The sequence below is a fragment of the Danio aesculapii genome, chromosome 4, assembly GCF_903798145.1.
Source record: "Danio aesculapii chromosome 4, fDanAes4.1, whole genome shotgun sequence".
Classification (NCBI taxonomy): domain Eukaryota; kingdom Metazoa; phylum Chordata; class Actinopteri; order Cypriniformes; family Danionidae; genus Danio; species Danio aesculapii.
In genome coordinates this window covers 38,887,825-38,908,823 of record NC_079438.1, presented here as the reverse complement: position 1 = coordinate 38,908,823, position 20,999 = coordinate 38,887,825, and the positions used below count along the sequence as shown (strand labels likewise).

Genomic DNA, 20,999 nt, shown 5'->3' with positions numbered 1-20,999 from the left:
CATTAAAGATGACAGAGACCCACTAGAACATGTCATTTACCAGTTAGAAAACTTTATAGTACTTTATAATATTACAATTCCCAACGAAAAACTGTATAATATCTAGCATGTTTTCAGTTATTTAGCAAGCAAAACTTGTCATAATGTGCAATATTTCATACATGCAAGGATCACTGGTCTCACTCTCTCACACGCTTTGTCCTAAAGCAACTCTGCTTAGTGCTTGGCCGGCAGGAATTACACTTATTACTAAGCCATACTTGCATGCTATTTCAGACCGAATTTTGAAAGTAGCATGGTAAACAATATACTGTAGGGAGCGCATCACAGGTTGTCATTGTTCAAAAATGAACCAATGTGAATATAAAACCAACTTCAGCCATTAAAGCAGGCGCTATGCACTGATGTTTTGTTGTTAAACTAAATAAAAATCTACATTATCGATGCTGTAAAAGGCCCTTATAAAATTTAAAATAGTCACATCAATCTTTCGCCAGAAGATTTCTGAACAACACTGAACAACACTTCCGTGCATTTAACCCATTCATAACACAATAAAATCTCCACCAGGTCTGTGTGACTAAAATAGTTTAAAAACATAACATTACCTGTCTAAAAGATTAACTTCAGCCATGGAGTCATACTTCCTCCAGTGTGCAAAAGTAACTCCAATATTGATTCAGGATTTTAAAAAGTGTAGATTCAACATTTGTTTTTACCACTGTCACTCTCTCGCGTGGACGTGAATGTGCATGCACGCATAAACGGCAGATCTGTCTGCGCGAACAGGGGTGCACAGATGTACAAATCTACATTTGTTGACAGACAGTTTGAGCTACTTATCAGAATTACGGGAATTGTCGGCCGGACAATTTTTATTTTGATAAACTTTTTTTGTCTTATGCTTTACCCTGAATATAAAAATACATATAAACACATTTAGATCACTAACATTAATCAGTACTATTGGAATGTAAAGAGACTTTCAACCAGCACAACAAAAAAGACAATCACCTACTGCACCTTTAACTAGACCATTACATAAGTTTTTTTTTCATCGACTGCCACTGAAACCATAACCATGTATTCTTACAGAAAAGAAATGGAGGTCATATAAATCACAAACAAATTCATATTAAATTAGATGCTTTGCTTGTGACTATTTTGGTCTTAAAAACATTAAAAGGGGTTTAAGAGGGGCTGCTACTTAAAAGAATGAAAATGATACAAGTACATACTGTACTTCATGATCTTTCACTGCTTTTTGTATCTTTTCCTTTACAGAAATGCATTAATACGTCATCAGTTATGTGTGTCTTTAGGAGTACAGGGAAAGTAGCACAAGCAAAGGTCACACTGAAGAAAGAGATGTTCATGCGGAGGTAAACACCATACATGGTTGCACATCCATACACGGGCACATGTGTGTACACTGGACAAAATGGATATTATCAATTCAACTAGAGGCTTTTCATCAGAATAAAGAATAACCAGGGAAAATCATACCTCCAGCAACTGCTGTCTTTTTGCTCACAGAGACTGTAACAGACGTGACAGCAATCACAAACCTGCCGTTCACTGCAGGGAAAGAAACGAAAAAAAAAATACTGAGCACTGTACTCTCAAAAGGCTGTAAAGTCTCAGTTGTTTTGATGTGGACTGCAGGGTGCAGGCTACCTTGTGAGTTGTCCTCTGTAGGAACGTAGTACAAAAAGCGGCCAGCTGGATTTTCTGCCGCACGCCGATACCAAACAGGGAAATGGTCTAGAGTAAAAATATTCTCCTTATCTGATGAAGTTAAGAACTTTCTGCAAAGAATCCATCAAAAAAACACATGAACATTTATATATAGGTCAAAAATGAGATGTCCTATTTTGGTGTCTTTTAATATGTCATCAAACGATTCTTGATCTAATTAGTGATCTAACAAGATTTTTGATATATAAACAATTGCTTCACTTAAATCCTTTAGTGAAGTGAATAGTGAATGCCGTATGTACAATAAATCATGTTTAAATGTTTTAAAGTCATCCATTTTTGCTTAGAAATACCCTTTTTGTCTTTGACCCATTTATATGTGCTGCGTGGTCAATGCCTTACTTACTTTGATGTACATTAATATGGTTATCCTATAACTAAAACATATATTCTCTAAATACCATATTCTGCTTTTTATGCATTACTGCTTGTTCCTTTTTACCTTACAGTGTTGAGTGTATTTTAGAGTGCGTACTGATGAAAGTTATATGTGGGAGTGAGTGGCCTCAAGGAAACCTGTGACAGAGCAGACGCAGTCTATGCAGTTGAGTCGTGAGGCAGACAGCGGGAGCTCTTGATTTAAAGGTACTCACTTCGCCACACGCTTCTCTACGCCAGCATATCTGATCATCCTCATGAGGCCAGAGCGCGTGCCCAGGAACGCTGTCTCCACTCCCCCATCAATACTGCATGCAAAAGAATGAGAAAGGTCACGGCCGAGCACGTATTTCACTAATGAAACTTGTCTGTGACGCTGTGTGTGTGGGTGGGAAATGGTACCCGGAGGCGTTGAGCAGCAGTGCAGTCCAATAGGCTTCCATAGGAGCTGTGACCACTGCGTCAAACAGAGTCTGCTGTAGAAGCCTTTCATCACCTTAAGAATAGACAGAGCAGGGTATCATCAGTCAGCATTCAGCGTTTAAATTGCAGTTAATAACATATGAAAATGGTTATGCTGTAGGAAGGGTGAAGGTTTGAAAATTATGATAATTTGCACATCAGTCAAGTTGTTTTCAAGGATTATAAAAATTATGGCACAAAACAGGATTTAGTTTTATGTTTTTCCTTCGTATATTACAGTATATTAACTTTATTTCTGAGCAAAAGACTATTACACATTTGTATAATTATTTACAGAAGACACCCACTATTAACATAGTAATTAGTAACATAGTCTAACACTATTTTATATACCAGCAAAATCTTGACAGGCATATTCACTAAGATAATCAATTGACAAGATATCAAAAGGAACACTGCATTTAAGATTAATTTAAGTCTAAACTCCCCTAGAGTAAACAGTTGAGTTTTAAATTTTTTAATCGATTCAGGCGATCTCTGGGTCTAGTGGTAGCACTTGTAGCTTGGCTTAGCATAAATCATTGAATCAGTAATGACCAAAGAGATTAGATAATTTTTATATTTTAAGCTTGACAATTAATGGTCAAATAAATTTGCTGCCATACTATGGCTGCTGCTACCATTGTGCCTGCTGCAGCCATGGTACAGCAACAAAGTCCCTTGATTGTTACAGCACAACAAGAGTATAGTTCCTAGCCATACTGACCTAGAAAATAGCAGCTATTCATTTTCCACCAGCCATGATACATGATGTAACTACAGAAGAGTCCAGCTTAAAATAGGAAAATTGCCGAAATTGTCAGTTATTTTTGAACAAAATGATAATGGTTATATCAGATTCAATGATTAATGACTGTGTTTCTCAACCATGTTCCTAGAGAACCACCAACACTGCATGTTTTGGGTCCTCCAGGACACTATACACCATGCACTTACCTACTCAACAGCATATTATATGTATGTAGTGTCGTCCTAAATGGAACACTAATGGTATTTTTACTAAGCAGAAGTTTAAACCGTTTCCCTGATAACATTTCAGGGTTGCTAAATTAGTGAAATAAATGCCTAATAAACTACCAAATAATACCTGCCATGAGTATAACCGCATTCACCATGGGGAGGCGTCATAATCACTCTCGTAGGGGAATTTTGCTTTGACAAAACAAAATAAATAAAGTAATCCAACATGAGTGCCTGAAAGCTCCGCCCCTTTCGCTTTGTGAACAAATCAGCGGCCGTTGAGTTTGTGAAGTGTCCAACATTCTACACTTCTTTTTAACGGTTGAATGAGTGCATCATCAGGGTAATTAAAGTGCACTTAATCTATTTAGAGTCTTCATTGGAATGCACTACTTACACTATTTATATTACAAAATGGCGTAGAATAGTACATAAGTATGCAATTTGGGACTCACTAGTGGTTGAGAAACACTGATCTATGATAAACTAAGCTAAAAGTGCTTCTGCCAGACCCAGAGATTGGCTGATTGGATTCAATAATGGTAAAACTCAACTATAACTATATAGCATTCAAATGATTTTACCCATTTACCCAGAACTTTTACAAAATTTCAGATACAGTATAATTTTGAATGATAACTTATTATTTTATATATTTTAATAAGTATATGTCTGAAAAAGTATGTTGTTTCATGTTTATGTAAATGTATCTGTTACACTAATTGACTGTGGAACATTATTTTACCTATATTTTGAGTTTATTTGAAAATAAAAAGTTATTTGAGGTAAATGTTTATGTAGATTTAATTTAATGGGCACAACAAAATCAAAGACCAAGTCATGTCAGAAAGATTGTATTTAAGAGCACGTGACATGAAACTCTTTTCTGTAATTAAATATGAATCTATATTTAATTTCATATTTAATTTCGATGCAGCATACTCTGAACATAGCATTTCAGTATATTGTGTTACTTCTTAAGTACTTTGTTGACTCATGTTGATAAAATATTTGTTTTTCTTCTTCATTATTTATATGAATAATAAATATAAAGTGCACGTTTCTAAAAACAGAACTCACATTCCAGGTCTGGTTCTTTTCCTGTTAAATACCGAACCACAGCCTGAAGCTGCGTCAGTTTGCGATGATGTGGATCGATGTCTGTCTCACAGTATGTCCTAAAACAAAAGGAAAAAAAAAAAATCAGATCATTGTAAATCAAATCACAGCGTGGTCAAAACAGCCTAATCTAGCATTTAGCCCTAGGAAACACCCACCATTCTTTAGAAATACTGACATCAGACGCAGTCAGGTCATGTAGGCCTGTAGACAGAAAGACAGCACAACTAAGAGGAACAAAAATCAGGCAAATGGTCATTACTTTGCAGAAAATAATTTGAAAATCTTTACCTTCTTCAACTGAAACATTTCCGATGAAAACATTCTTCCCATGACCATTGGTAAGTACAATTCCAAGACTAAAAACAAATGCATCAGTTTAGAAGTCTAACAATTAGTTATATATTTAAAATCTAATGGCTTTTAGTATAGTCACCTAAATGGAGTTTCGTTGATGGTAGTATAAAAATATTCATTTTTCAGGAACACAACTCTCTTCTGAGGAAAGAAGACATCGACATGTAAGTATGACAGTCACAGCTTGGTTATTATTGGATATACTTCAAACTCAGCAAATTAAACGTCAAATTCAACTCACTCCTTTTTCTACTGTTGCTCTGACGTCCAGAGAGATTGTCCCACTTTCCCCTTTTACCATCGCCGTTCTCAGCTAAAGGATCACCACACACAAACACCTTGAAGCAATTGATCTAAAAGTGGAGTGATGTGTGTGTGCGTGTATGTGTGAGTGAGTGTTTATTAATATTCCACTCACTGCGTCTTCTGTATCCTCCCACTCCACCTCTGATAAATCCACACTGTTATAGTTCGGCTTTGGCTTCAGCTTCTTGCCATCTTTATACTAACACAAAGTATAGGATAACACAGCCTTAATGTGATACAAACGTAATAGCATAATGTAAACAGCTGAGCTTTAATAAACAATATATGTAAAAACATTGAAAATCTGCTGTTAATTTATTCAACCTGAGGCCTTGGTGATTCATTAAGTGCAAGTCAATGGCTTTAAGTTAATAATTTTGTAAATATTTTCACAAACAGACTGATCATTTAGCTTAAAAAATCCCCTGTGTATTATTAGGATTCAGGGGTATTGATTTTATTTTGCCTAAATATAGTTTTCTGACTCTCAAAGTGCTTTGACTTATATTTAATTAATCACTAAGTATCATGTTTCAGCCAAAGGTTTCTTTAATTTTCTATCAAAGAAGAAAAAAACGATATTTTTAATGTATAAAGTGAGTAAATTAACAGGAAACTTCCATTGTAAGTTTTAAGATCTCTAAAAGGAATGTATATAGATGCTCACCAGAGGTCGAAGGTCAGGATGAGAGAGTATATAACCATTATTAGTGTTTAAGAATGCATAGCCATGAACTCCCAGCTGAAATGGGAATGGAAAATAATCTGAATAAGTCATTCAGGAAAATCACATAATTATTATTCAGTCTGGAGTCTAAACAATCAGTCACTCTGTATGCAATAATCTCCATGGACACAGTCTGTCCTGTGAATGAAAAAAGAGCTAGATGTGATCAACAGAGAACTGATGATATTATGAAGGCACCTTGTATCGAGGAGCCAATCTCATGAGCTCTTTCAAGGGGACATCAGTGCCAACCACACCAAGAAGGATGCCGTGAGAGAGCTGCACACAGGGAGAAAGAGCAAAATTAACATTTTGAATACAAATTCTCATCCAGTCTGTACTCTAATGAAAATTAACCATGGTTTTACTTCAAACCACATCAGCCCCTAAAACATAGTTATTGTAGTTAAACCAGAGAAGCCCAAAGTAGTGCCTGTGGGCCAAAGTTGGCCCATTGTAACCTTTGATTTGGCCCACCATCCCATCTGAGAGGAGAATGAGAATGATGGAGAGGGTTCGTGCGAATGCCTTTAACACAGAGATCTTCATTTCTAATTTGACGTAACCTTTTTTTTGTTTGTTTTGTTTTATTGCTGAGCTACAAAAAGCAAACTGAAATGAAATGTTTCAATTAAATGTTGTAAATGAATCAGATTTTTTAAAATGTAAAAGTTTGTCACTCGATGGATGGAGGACTATGCAGAAGACATCGGCAAGCAAATAAAGGCAAAAACTAGTGTAGTTCTGTTATAAATGAAATTTTGTTTTTACTGTAATAAGTTCATTATAAAATGTAAAAAACATTAATAAATTTAAAAAAAAGAAAAGAAAAGAAAGAAAGAAATACTGTATGGCATCTATATTTACCTTCGGCCCACTAGCCTCAATCAAGTTTGGTTTTTGGCCTTTCATAAGAAAAAGTTTGGCCACCCCTGAGTTAAACCAAGGTAAACAAAGAGTAACCATGGTTTTGCAAAACTAACCATACCCCAAAAACTAAAATTTACTGACTATTTACACACCCCAAGTGGTTCCAAACCTTTATGAGTTTCTTTTCACCTGTTGAAAAAAAGTTATTTTGAAAAAAGTTAAAAACTACTGACATCCATATAAACAGATGCAATGTAAGTCAGTGGTTACAGGTTTCCAGCTATGTTCTAAATATGTTCTTGTGTTCACAAGAAAGAAACTCATAAAATGTGAAACGAGAGTTAATGATATCAGATTTTCTTTTTTTTTGGAGTGAACCTTTAACTGTGATAATATAAATCAATACACAATACACAGGCTACAGATTAGCTATATTGAAACCATTGTTAACTTTCATAAGTTATTCATTTTCATTCAATTAGACCTCTTATGCCTACACCTTGAAATATTTAATAATATCTAATTTATTAGTAACTTGTTAGTTTTCTTTATTAATTTAATATCGAACTGCATTGAAAAACAAGACCAAAGTTTGACCCAAAAGGAAACTTAAGATATAAATATTAATAACACCTGTTACGGCCAGCAGAGTGTAGCTAATCATTGATTAGTTCTGTTCGCGGGCTTTTAATCAGTCGCCGTGGTAAGCTGTGATTGAGGAAACGCAGGTAAACATATCAAATCAACACGTTTTAGGTACAAAAGTCGATGTTTTTTATTAAAACTGTGGCAGTTTGTACGTGAAAAGCACGTTACCAATGTTCTATAGTGAATTTTTGGGCTACATGAAAGCTATAAATAGGCTATGTATGACGAGCTCCGAGTATTGTGTTATCCTCGTTCTCAATATCACGAACTAGATATACGCTAAATTAAATAGATAAACGTTTACAGAATAAATTAGTTCATTTAGTTCAATGATTAATTTATTCCCGTGATTTGAATCTCTTTTAAACTATTTACTGACCTTTCTGCAGTTATGGTGCACGCCAGGAGGAGGCGACATGTAACTATTTTCAGTCAACCTGTTTATTTGATAAAAACTAGTCATTATTGTTATTTACTAAACTGGATTTATTCTTTCATTTCCCCATCATTTGGGTACATGGCTATCACGTCTTGTTAAAGTTAAATGCTTAACATATCTACAGAACAAGCCATACTGTATGTAGTTTATTTGTAAATTGAATTTTATGAATGCTTAATTTCTTTAATTGAATTTCTTTATTGAAGAACTAAATGAAAACAATGCCACTGTTTGTCTAGGTTTTCAGATAATGTAAGTCAGGTGAGAGTTTATATAAATGAGAGCTGAGGTTTTAAATTTAGTTTTTTTGCAAACTCACTGTCTCTTCTTTCTTGCTGAACACAGGCATGGCCACAGAGGTCATCAACAGCAAACTCTCGGCCTGTGTGTTAAAAAGCTGAAAGACGAGAGAGAAAGGAAGAGACAGACAACGCTAAATCAAAAAATGGTTGCTGAATCCCAACAAGGCCATTAAAATGGTGATCACATCTTCCCATTATGGACAGCTGCTTCACAGGTAGGTGGAATCACATCCTTATTGTGCACAGTAGCCTGAGCTAAACTGATAGAACAACAGAACAGTCAAGCACATCACAAGTTGCTCATTATAGTTCAAAGATGTCAGAAACGAATTTTCTTGTTAAATGTTTTTATTAGTGGGTGTAAAACAGGAATGGCACTGTTTAGACTCTTTTACACATTAAGCATTTCACAAATTATAAAAATTATAGAAATACCAAGTGTACATCTGTACAATGAACACATTTAAAATTGTTTTGGGTATTTTCAGTTCAAAATATACATCCCATTAGTCAATGTGAATGCTATGTGGACAAGGACCGAATGTATCAGACCAAACAAACCAAGAGAAACAAGCTACAAATGTGTACTTGATTTCAGTTATATGTTTTGACCAGACAATAACCTTTAAAATCTGCACTCACAGAACACTGAAGAATGGGATTTACAGTACAGTACAATCAAAATAACATAAAATGTAAGTATCCTATATAAACTTTACAAAAATCTAAATTCTACTTACTGTACAGAGATTTTCTAAACTAATTTAGTTAAATATGGTGCAGATATTTTATTTAGTATATTTAAATTTGTTGTTCTTTTGTGAACCTTGTGAGGAGTTACTTTGTCTCAAAGTTTAATGTATTAAAACAGTTGTTAATTGCACATTAACATACTGTATTTCATAAATAATGAACAAATTAACAACACACATCTACCTAAAATTGAATTTTGTTACTTTCTTTTGCTTTAGACTAAAATGATCTTCAACACTTCACAGACATAATCAACAAATAACTAAAGAATATATCTAAATAGATGCTAGAAACTCTAAAATGACAATAACACATAAACTACTGCAATTAGGTGGATTTATTTAGATCTACTGTTGAGAAACAGAATAGTTTACCTCAGCTGTATTGGGTAGCTGAAATGGGATTGAAGGAAATAATGACAGGCATAATGAAGTAACGAGATCACAGTCGGATAATGAAATAACAAGATGACAGGCTTGAGATTAATGAAGACAGAAAGGATCGATATGAAGGTTTGGTTCAATATGCAACATGACCTTGTACTTGCATGGTATTGACTAGAAGAAGAAAGCAAGAGTGAACAAGAAAAGGTTAGCAGCTCACCACACTGTCCATGTAAGCCTCTGTCCAGATGATGTCATGATCGTGGTTGATGACCATTGGTCTGCTCAGCACATGAAGATATTCCATCACATTCTCCTGTACATCCGCCAGAGTAGAGATGTGAGTGTAGTAACCTAATTACAAGCACACAAAAACATCAGTGGAATAATAATGATTGGTTTATTTTTCTGCTACCAGCAGAGGGCATAGATCTTACCATCATAGGCGTAGCGGACGTTTTAAAAGTGGGGGGGACGGCTGTATGAGATCATACGTTCATATAATTATTAATCACCTGTTTCTAAATGGTCTGTCTCTAAAAGTGAGGGGGACGTATCCCCCCGTCCCCGACGGTTGCTACGCCCCTGCTTACCATATTAAATCAAAATAATATTAGAACTGGTTGTGGCATGGGAATCTCGAGAAATTAAATTTTTTGTACATTTTATATTTACATTTTTTTATAATTGTTATTTTCAAATTTGTAAAAATTAATTAAAAAATGCATGAAAATTTGTATTGTCGAGATACTGTTGGACAGAGGTTCCCAAAGTTTTCACCCCGTGACCCCCAAAATATCAATGCCAGTGACTCGCGACACCCACATTTCTCAGAGGTGGTTATAAATATACAAATGCTGCGCACACAACAATAGGCCTATATAAACACCAGCATATTGACAACACAAAAAAGTGCAAAAGTCTAACAACCATAACATTTATTTAGTCATTTATTAATTTGTTTAATTTAATATTAACCACACCTAAAGAGAGTAGTGGACACAATGTTTTCAGCACAAGTCTATTCTTGGGTTGATTTTGGAGACCGCCCCTCAGAGATCATTCTCAATGTTCAGTTGTGGCCTGAATTTATTTTTAATGTATTTGATTGCCATAAAGGTGTCAGAAAGTTTCACTTGGTGCTATAAAAATAAATCTGCGGCAGCTGACACTATTGCTGTGTTGTTAATCTAACGTAAACACACCAATCCTATAATAAAAATAATCAAAAGGCTGATGGCTTTTATTTTGCATGATGTTGTTTTTTATATAACGATTAACTACTATTTTTGTCTTCTGTGGGTTATGGATAAAATATGGCAATTCTAATAGTTAATATGGTAATTCTATTTGTTTAATCAAATTTATTTGACTTTTGGAAATGACCAAGCAACCCTCTGTTAGTGTCCCGCGATCCCCACTTTGGGAACCACTGCTGTAGGATGTTGTTCATATTCAGATTCAAATTTCATTGGCTTTCATTGGCAATTTTATGGACTGCACTGGCATCTAATATAAATAAGTACTAAAAACAAGTACTAAAATGAGTACAATTAAAATAAAAATTAATAAATCTGTATATAAAAATATTATTATATACATACAAAAATATTAAATGTATACAAAAATAAGCTACACTACATTTGGGATATTAAAATAAAAGCCAAAAATGATATAATACATATTCACACATGTATACACTCATTCACACAATTTAGCATTAATTCACCTATATAATACATGTTTTTGGACTGTGGGGGACACAGGAGCACCTGTAGGAAACCCAAGCGAACACGGGGAGAACATGCAAACTTCTTCTGGTTAATTCTCTTTAGCAGCTAATAAATCAAGTCTCATACATTCTCAGAAAATATCTAGCTACTGCATCAAAAAATAAGCTGAATAATTGCTTGAGGTCTCACCTTTATTGTTGCAAGCAATCCATTTGACATTGCGAGCAAATGTAAGCTCTCGTCCAATCAGATACGTGAACACACGCACCTGTTTGAGAGTATATTATGTTATCAGATTGTGCACTCACGTAAAGCATGTATCCATAGTGATTCTGTGTATGTTTGTGTGCTTTTTGTACCTTGCGATCTGGCCAATTGAACTCCTCAAACACCTGCTGGAAATCCTCCATGGCTCCATCAGTGATCAGCATGATAGCCTGATTACATAAACTACCCCTGCCTTCTGCTGCTGCCTACGCACACAGATTTTTATTATATCAATGTTTCCATATGGATATTCATTACGTCCCTCAAACACTAAGCCATATTTACCTCGTTCAGAATCTTAAAAGACTCTTTCATGGCTTTCTTCACCTTTCCTTCACCTTTTACCTGCAACTCCTGCACCAAAAGCTTAAAGTGCTAGACAGAAATAGGATAAATTCATGCAAATGTTAAAATTAGAGGTAGCAAATTAATTTGTCTCACTGTGGAATTTGAGAAAGCTTTACCTCACGATTATCCAGGTCAGCCTGCACTAGTGTGCCTTTAAAACAGGGCTCTACATATTGGACATAATCACTGTACTGAAAATAGAGAAAATATTGAGTATTAAAATAATAATGGAAGAATTTGTATTGCTTGTTTAATGTAGCATGTTAGGTCCGAACGCAGGATTTCTATTCTTACCGCTATGACGTTGACAAAGTCGTTTTCGCCTAGTGTGTCTAGAATGGTGTTGATGGTGTGTTTAGCAATAGTGAGTCTCAAACCCTTCATACTCCCACTGATGTCCACAGCGATAATGATGTCTTTAGGAGATGTGGCTGCTTGAATGTACCTGAGGATGAAAGAAAAATGTAAAAGAATGCCCTTTTATTTTTTCATAATATACAGTTAAGTCAGAATTATTAGCCCCCCCCTGAATTATTAGCGCCTGTTTATTTTTTCCCCCAATTTCTGTTTTACGGAGAGCAGATTTTTCACATTTCTAAACATAATAGTTTAAATAACTCATTTCTAATGACTGATTTATTTTATCTTTGCTATGATAACAGTAAATAATATTTGACTAGATATTTTTCAACACACTTCTATACAGCTTAAAGTGACATTTAAAATCTTAACTTAATTAGGTTAACTAGGCAGGTTAGGGTATTAAGGCAAGTTATTAAAATTTAAAAATTAAAATCTGTTTTTATTCTAGTCAAAGTGAAACAAATAAAACTTTCTCCAGAAGAAAAAATAGTATCAGACATACTGTGAAATTTTCCTTGCTCTGTTAAACATCATTTAGGAAATATTTTAAAAAGAAGAAAAAAATCAAAGAGGGACTAATAATTCTGACTTTAACTGTATGTATATATGTTCAGCCAGTCCCTCTATTGCAAAAAAAACCCTAAAAATTTCACACTTTTTTCCATAACATATATTGTAGCATCACATTTTTCACAGTGTTTGAAGTTTTTCAAGACTCCCTGTAAACCCGGTCCTTTCTGAGAACCTACTCTTTTGTGATTGGTCAAATGACCCACTCTGTTGTGTCTACTGCTTACCACAAATTAAATGTCACTCACCATATTTCAGCCCTATAGGCTTGTAAACAGAAAACAGGAAAACAGAGGATGTTCTCATGCTTTTAAAGTGCATGTAAAGTGGATTTGATTTCTTAATGCACAAAACAGTACCTTCTGGACATGACAACAATAAAAACCAAACTCTTTGAGGCCTTATTGTTAGTTCACCCCCCAAAAAATCTTTTCATTGTGCTTTTTTAAACCTCTGAGAATTTTATTCATCATCAAAACACAAATTAAGATATTTTACATTAAATTGTCAATGTGTTCCCTCAGTGCTTTCCACAGGTTTGAAATATACTTGCAGTGGTATCCGGATTGAATCACACCATTTACCCACATCAGTTATATAGTTAATTATATGTGACAAACAAAACATAATTAAATTTTTAACAATAATTTTATATATTATGAAACTGCAAGACTGTTTAAATAAAAAAGAAATCCACTATTATATTATACTTTTATGCTATGCAGAAGCCATGAGCACCCACTGACAGGTAAAACCTGCTTCTCTCTCTTTCAAGTTCAAAGGAAACTTGAATGCCAAAGCATTTTACATATGTATATAAAATACCCTATGTAATATATTAACATCATCAAATTAAAAACATAATCAGCAAATGAGAAATAAATGACAGAAAAAGGAATAAAAACAGACAATATCTTTAAAAATGATCATAACTACAAGATTAAAACGTGTATATTATTTAAATAAGGCAAATATGTTGATTAACCATTACTAATGGTGTACATATATTTTGTCCTCATTGGTATATAGTAAAGTTTTTCTGAGTCGTTTAGATTCAAGAATGAATTATTTAATGTTTCTCTCACTTTCGCGGCTGTGTGTACGCAGTAAGCTGCGAAGCCAAGCGTAAGTAGGCTTAATTAAAAAGTAATGCAAAAATGCATACAAGTTTTAGAAAGCGAAAGCAAAAGTTTTAGGAGATTTACAAAACCGGCCGGACGAATTTTCCAAAAAAGATGGATCTCTGTAGGTCCGTTGTCTCCCTATGGGAGTGTTGTCTCGCACACACAGAACGAAATGGGTAAATGAGAGGATACAAAAAAGTGTAAAAGGATGTTAATAATTGTAAAAAAAGAAATTATTATGTGTCACTAAATATACTTTGGTGGCCGTTAATATACCTGGGTGGCCTGCTCAAGTAATGTCTGTGTAGGAAGCACTGTGTGCCCTATACTGACACTGAGGGGGAAAACTGTTGAATAAAATCGTTATTTTTGTTTTTATGTGTACACAAAGTATTCCCGAAACTTTATAAAGTTACTGATTGTAACACTAAAGACACATGGACTGTTTTGAGAATGTTTTTTTCACATTTTTAATTTGAAGAGATATTTAGGGGCAGGTTGTAGTAGATCCATGTTTCTCAACCACGTTCCTGGAGGACCACCAGTTCTGCACATTTTCCATGTCTCTTTAACCAAACATTCCTGATTTAGATCATCAACTTATTAGCAGAGACTGAAAGATCTGTAATGGGTGTGACAGACAAAGGAGACATCCAAAAAGATGCAGAGTTGGTGGTCCTCCAGTAACGTGGCTGAGAAACACTGTAGTATGTGGTGTTTATGGGAGATCAATGAAGATCATTGACTAGCATTATTCATTGTAAAGGTAAAATTGAAGAATAAAATTAGACAAGGACTAAAATAACCCCAGGTCAAATGACTGACAAACAGTCAAGCCCTTTCACAGCAATAATTCGTCAACCGGATAACAGTGTGTGAAATCTCATCTGCGTAATGTTCTGAGAGAAGCAAGTAATGAGATCACAATAAGAAGGTGAGAGAGAGACTGAAATTTGAGACTGAACATTACAGCAATAGTCAGATATGCTCATTTTTAATTGGCTTACTTGTGTTTATTTAACTAACTTGTGTTGCAGAACTATTCAGATTATACTCAGCAATGTGATTACTGTAGTTGTTTAGATAAAAGAATGTACCGCGAGACAACGGGCCTGTACATTGCGTTCGTTACTGCTAAAGAGATTGCGTGCATTAGCTGTAATAGCATTAGTCCTGGCAGAAGGTGTTTGAGAAACTGGACAGATGTAACAGTCAGTCACGGAAAGGAATCAAGATTAAAATCGTCCACAGAGATCAGACCTGCTGCTCTTTGACTACAGCCAAAACATTAATCTGGATGCTTTCAAGACTCTTTGAGAGGCAAAAAGGTATCCAACGGTTCTAAAGGTTCATGACAACTCCACTCCTAAAAATAAAGGGTCCAGAAATAGAGTGCCAAAAAAGAAACATTTTTGGTTTCCCAAACAAACACAGTGAACAATTCTTAAAAGAACCATATATTTCTTTGTGTAAAGATTTTAGTATATAGAGGTTTTAGTGGAATTAGCTTACTTGTTTATTTAACTTGTGCAACTTGTGTTACCGATTGTAGATACTCAGCAAAATTTTTATTTTTACGATAGTAAGTTACATTAATTATTTTGGAACCTTCAGTGCCAATAAAGAACCTTTATTTTTTAAAAGTGTCTTTATTTTAGGGTCTTTTTCAAGTTAATAATAGTTACTGTAAATTTATATGCTGTCAATCACATCCCAATGTTAATGTTCAAGTGTGTACACTACCCTTCATAAGTCTGGGTCTCTTTAAGTGTTTTTTATTTTTATGTATGTGTGTGTGTATATATATATATATATATATATATATATATATATATATATATATATATATATATATATATATATATATATATATATATATATATATACAGCTAGGAACAGCTGTGATTCGAAACTATTGTGCAAAATATTATTATAACTTAAAAAAAAATTTCCTGCAATGACTTAGATGTAAAATGATCCTATAGGAGTCTTGCTAAAGATAAAATGCAAATTTGGTCTCCAGAAAACATTTCTTATTGTTGTCAGTGATGAAAACATGACTATCTTTGAGGGAAGCTTAACATTTTGTAGGACTGTGTTGCCAGATATAGCTGACCTTCTCCAGCCCAACAACTGCCCCAAACTCAACAAAATGCACAAAAAACACCCAAAATATTACATTAATATTTTTTTTATTTTAATTTATTTAAACTGAAATTAACCTAGTTACTTTACCTGTCAGAATTTTTAACCATACAGTAACCAACACCAACAGTCACAGAACCACAACATAACCAGATCACATCAAAACACTGCCCCCTCTCACCCACACACTGCACTTAATATTGTGTAGATAACACTACCTGTTAGAGTATGTTTTACTTTCGAAATGGGGTATAAATTCATCCTGTTTGACATTTTAAATTCTTTTAAACATATAGACGCTGATTGTCAATCAGACAACGCTTCTATGTTTGTTCTTGCTGCCTTGTTCTTGTGGAAAACATGATCGATAAAAGTGTCATGATAAACTGCTGTGAGTTTAACTGCAGGTGCTGCGTGTGTACGCGAAGGAGACACACTTCCTTCACCTCCTCTTGCTGGTGGGCCCACGTGGTTTGCGCTATGCACTAACTGAATGAAGTGGGAGCACACAGTTCTGTTTTGTTGAATAAGTTGCATAAAGAAGTTAAGTTTCAAAACCACCCAAATTTTGTCAACCTGCCAATGCCATTTATTTTACCTGCACAATCAAATTTAAAACCGCCCAATTGGGCAAGAAATCTGGCAATCTGACAACACTGTTGTGGGATTGCGTTAGATTTATTTGAAATAAATGCAACAATGTAAATGTATTTTCAGTCATTTTTTGCTCATTTTAAAATATTCTTGCTGAAAAAGTATTAATCCTTACACATAACTTTTGAACGAGGTTTTGAATAGTAAAGTGATTAAGACTTACCAGTTGCGATTCCTTCCATCAAAAGTGACAACTCCATTTTCATCTGGTGTCCACTTAATACCTTAGAAAAAAAAAAAAAATATATATATATATATATATAAAAAAAACATTTCCTTTAGAGAGAATTCCTGTTTATATACATGTAAGATGCGGGGAGCCTGAGTTTATTGGTTTGGTTTCTGTGTGAGTACTCAGATGACATGATGATGAATGAAAGAGGCAGATAGACAAGCCTGAGTCACTGTCACCAGTAATTACACCAGTAATTACACTTTGCCAATCAAACTTTCAGCTCTCTGTGTGTGAATGAGCAAATGCACATGTTTGGTACACTGCACTGGTGAATTTGAAGCGGTAAGGCTGTTTTTGTGCTGATTACCTGGGTAGAGTCTGAAGAATCCGGTTGAACTGCCGAAGTACTGCCAGGTTAGAGTCGGGTCCTTCTCAAAGTTACTGATAAATATGTCATTCAGTGCTTCTGACATAAACACCCCGTTCAGAATATCAGGGTCTAAGAGACAAGGAAAGATCTGTTTTATGTTCAGTTCCTAATTAAGGGGTAAAATATCACTTCTGGCTTGTACCTTTGTTATAAACATTTGTGGGCACTTGTACGACGCTTTGCTGCGTATTGACTAGCAGATTGTTGAAGTGTTCATTCTCCTCCAAGGGAAATTCACCTCCCAGCTCTATGTTGTTTCCATCCTCATTTACTGTGTTAATCAACATGGAATTGTAGTAGTCAAACTGCAAAGAAAAAGCAGGAAAAAATAAATGTATAATAATAAAAGAATGGAGGTGAAGGAGATTGATCAAAGGATTGCTGGATAACTCACTTCTAATGTGGCATTAAATTCGTGATAAAAATCTGCATCCTCTGCTGTCTCTGCCATTCTCTTTATATGACACACGAAATACTTTTTTTAAATCATCCACATATTAAAAAAAGCTTTTAACAAATAAGTGAAATGATTATTTAATGCAATAGTAGTTATTACAAACCTTAACTGATTTCATTTTTCTGCCCAGCATGTTCTCCATTTCCTCAGCAAATTCCTTCACCATCTTTAAACCATCAACCTCCTCCATCTTGACGATGGGTTCCACTTCTTTATATTTCTATTGACGCATAAACATGCACACACAATTTACTTAAAAGGACAACAATATATATATTTTAATTTAAAAAGCTAATTATAATTATTACACAGTGGATTAACTACCTGGACCCTTCTTCCCAAAGAATAGTTTTTTTTTTTGGTATCTCCTTAGTTTTCAAGTCACATAAGGAGAGTATTTTGTCATTTAAAAGGGCTTTTATTGTGCCATGTATCTTAGGTGTCTGCAGAAGTTTGGGTGGAGACAAAAAAACACATCTTTCACATGTTTTTTTTTTTTTTAAATGCTAATAAACTTCTGTTTATTGTTCCTTTTTAGAGAAGAGTGCCGTTACAACTTATGCCTCGGTTACTCCTGCAGCAACAAACAAACAAAAAAATCTTCATCAAAGCCATTTCATCAATAATGTAAACCATATTATTGGTAAAATGGCTTTGATTACGATTTTTGTTGCAGAATGCATAAAAACTTTTGGCCAGATTTACCTAAAGGAGCACAATTCCACAACAAAGCTATATATAGGATTGAAAGGGATGGCTAGACAAATATGTGGGGTTGCTAAGAAAATAATTGAAATTCCTAATGTCAAAGTTAGCCTACTTCATAAAAAAACATGAATATTTAATAAAAGCAGCTCTAGCATAAATTTTGAATATTTTATTTTGGTTATTTATTGGCCAAAGAATAGGCCTATTCACAAAATAGACAAGCTCAAGAGTTGTGGTATAACCCAAAGACAATGACAAAAACCTTTTACATGCAAAGGTGAAAGACCCATGCGCTTAGCTTGCACGTTTTACATTTCACTTACAGTAAGCCATATCTGAATGCATTTATATGAGATAGTTCAAAAGATGTATGTTTTGACAGATTTCACAGTTCAGGCACAAGGAGAACAGATCGCACACTATCTGAGGGAACTAAGGTCGCACTGGTATTATGTGACTCACCCTAGTTGCTTGTAATAAATCATATTTTAATTACTGAAGCAAATAAAAAATAGCATTTGGTAACACACTACCGGTCAAAAGTTTGGGGTCAGTTTTTTTTTTAAAGAAAATTATTCTGTTCATCAAGGCAGCATTTATTAAATTAAATATTGTTAAATCGTTAAATATTTATTAAAATGTTAAATAACTTCTTTCTTATTGTATTTAGTTTTTAATGACATTTACTCCAGTCAGTATTGCCATTTTTATTACTATCACAATTAATAATAATAATAATATTTAATAATAGTAATAAAAATAATAATTACCTTCCTGCATTAAATGTTGATGCAAATATGCATAACTTGAAGACCATAAATGTTAGTAGGGTTGCGTGACCCATTTAAATAATTACCTTCCAAAAAACTTCAACAAATACATACTCCGTAAAGTCAGGTGCAAAAGTAGCTGTGTGCCCATGCCATTTCTACAAATTCGAGGATAATTTAATAACACAACCATTCCTCAGGCATTCACAAACAGCAAATCTCTTTGATTATGTGCAACCACAAAGGCCAAGTTCTAGACCGATGCTCAGTATCAAAGGTCAGTGAGAGCAGAAGCTCAATCTGTGCCCAAAGCAATGTGACCTGCTCTCTACCTACAGGCCATTGGAACAGGAGGTCAGATGGGGATAATCCACCTCCACACAACACTGTTAGAGTACCAGGCTTTATTCTGAGCTAAGATTAGATGCACAAAAACAAAAAAAAAGAGAGAAAGAATGGAGGGAGGAGGAGATGCAGCAGTCTGGGGAGGTTAATCCTCTTCCTGCCTCACTGTTTAGGCACATCCTGCTGCCGTTGTGCTTCACTAATAAAGGCCTTTAAGGTGAAAGAACACCCACATATTCAGGTCAGATATAAACTAGTTGTTATGTGTCTTTCTGGTAGGCAGATGGGCTGCTTGTAGGCTAGCACAGGGTCTGGATAACAATACAAAGTAGGGCTAATTAGAGTGTAGTGCAAATTCAAGCAGATGCCAAATAACTGGACACAGCTGTGTGTGACATTTACCAGTGGTTAGACACAGCGATTTACGGAAAAAACTTCTACTGCAGATAATCAGGCAATATCAGAAATGGTGGCACATTTAAATAATTAAATAATTAACATTCGTAAACAGCAGAAGAAGAGTCAGAATTGCTTTAACTTTTACTGTTTCAAAAGACAAACCTTTTGTAAGAGTTGAGCACCTGAGTATCTGTTTGATAAGGCCATAAGCTGTTTTCCAAAGGTATTGGCCCACTGTTGAACCCTGTTCAAAACACAAACAAGGAAATTAGACATTTTCCTACATTTTAAGAAATATCACAGCACAAGTTTGCACAAAAATGCAAACCAGTACAACTATTTTAAAACTGAATTTTTTATGCATATTAGAAATTGATTTCTAGCCATAAAATGTATAACTTTGAGATAAAAGGATTCTAAACCACCTTCTACTTCCATGCGGATTAAAGAAGTGTCATCTTATATGCCTTTGGAAAAAATTGCATTTCGTTCATAAAGGGCCAAGATTTGTTTGTCAAATACTGGGGCAGCTTCATTTCTTAATTGGATATAACAGGACAGAATGCTTAGAACCTGACTTTATGTTTTCTTGTTTAATTTCATTCATGGTTTATTTGTGGCACTACGGGTTTGAGGCTTGGGGCATGTATAGAGCAGTATGAGTGGGGATGGAAGATCTATTTAGATTATTAAGAAAAGATTAAAAATAAAAGAAACAAAAGTGTTTTCTGAGGATCATGTGACACCAAAAACAATAGTAATGTTTTTGAAAACTCAACTTTGCCACCAAATAGTAATATATATATGTGTGTGTGTGTGTGTGTGTGTGTGCGTGCGTGTGTGTGCGTGTGTGTGTGTGTGTATGTATATATGTGTATATATATACAGTTGAAGTCAGAATTATTAGCCCCCTGTTTATTCCCCCCCCCCCCAATTTCTGTATAAAGGAGAGCAGATTTCTTCAACAAATTTCTAAACCTAATAGTTTTAATAACTCATCTCTAATAACTGATTGATTTTATCTTTGC

The 20,999-nt window shown here is 34.6% G+C and overlaps 1 protein-coding gene across 1 annotated transcript in view; it reads right to left on the bottom strand.

Annotated features, from left to right (window-relative positions):
* The window catches only part of cacna2d4a (calcium channel, voltage-dependent, alpha 2/delta subunit 4a), a 55,752-nt gene that overhangs the window by 33,146 nt on the left and 1,607 nt on the right, over positions 1-20,999 (bottom strand). Inside the window, exons 2-26 of the mRNA XM_056455608.1 lie at positions 20,134-20,215; positions 17,853-17,969; positions 17,687-17,746; positions 17,435-17,597; positions 17,230-17,361; positions 16,851-16,911; positions 12,126-12,276; positions 11,948-12,022; positions 11,769-11,858; positions 11,576-11,689; positions 11,406-11,484; positions 9,704-9,837; positions 8,365-8,442; positions 6,287-6,367; positions 6,029-6,103; positions 5,474-5,560; positions 5,297-5,368; positions 5,135-5,196; positions 4,990-5,057; positions 4,857-4,902; positions 4,660-4,757; positions 2,539-2,632; positions 2,352-2,444; positions 1,678-1,808; positions 1,507-1,578 (exon numbers count right to left, since the gene is read on the bottom strand). Of these exons, the coding sequence (XP_056311583.1) occupies positions 1,507-1,578; positions 1,678-1,808; positions 2,352-2,444; positions 2,539-2,632; positions 4,660-4,757; positions 4,857-4,902; positions 4,990-5,057; positions 5,135-5,196; positions 5,297-5,368; positions 5,474-5,560; positions 6,029-6,103; positions 6,287-6,367; positions 8,365-8,442; positions 9,704-9,837; positions 11,406-11,484; positions 11,576-11,689; positions 11,769-11,858; positions 11,948-12,022; positions 12,126-12,276; positions 16,851-16,911; positions 17,230-17,361; positions 17,435-17,597; positions 17,687-17,746; positions 17,853-17,969; positions 20,134-20,215 (2,315 nt within the window). The remainder of the gene's footprint in view (positions 1-1,506; positions 1,579-1,677; positions 1,809-2,351; positions 2,445-2,538; positions 2,633-4,659; positions 4,758-4,856; positions 4,903-4,989; positions 5,058-5,134; positions 5,197-5,296; positions 5,369-5,473; positions 5,561-6,028; positions 6,104-6,286; positions 6,368-8,364; positions 8,443-9,703; positions 9,838-11,405; positions 11,485-11,575; positions 11,690-11,768; positions 11,859-11,947; positions 12,023-12,125; positions 12,277-16,850; positions 16,912-17,229; positions 17,362-17,434; positions 17,598-17,686; positions 17,747-17,852; positions 17,970-20,133; positions 20,216-20,999) is intronic.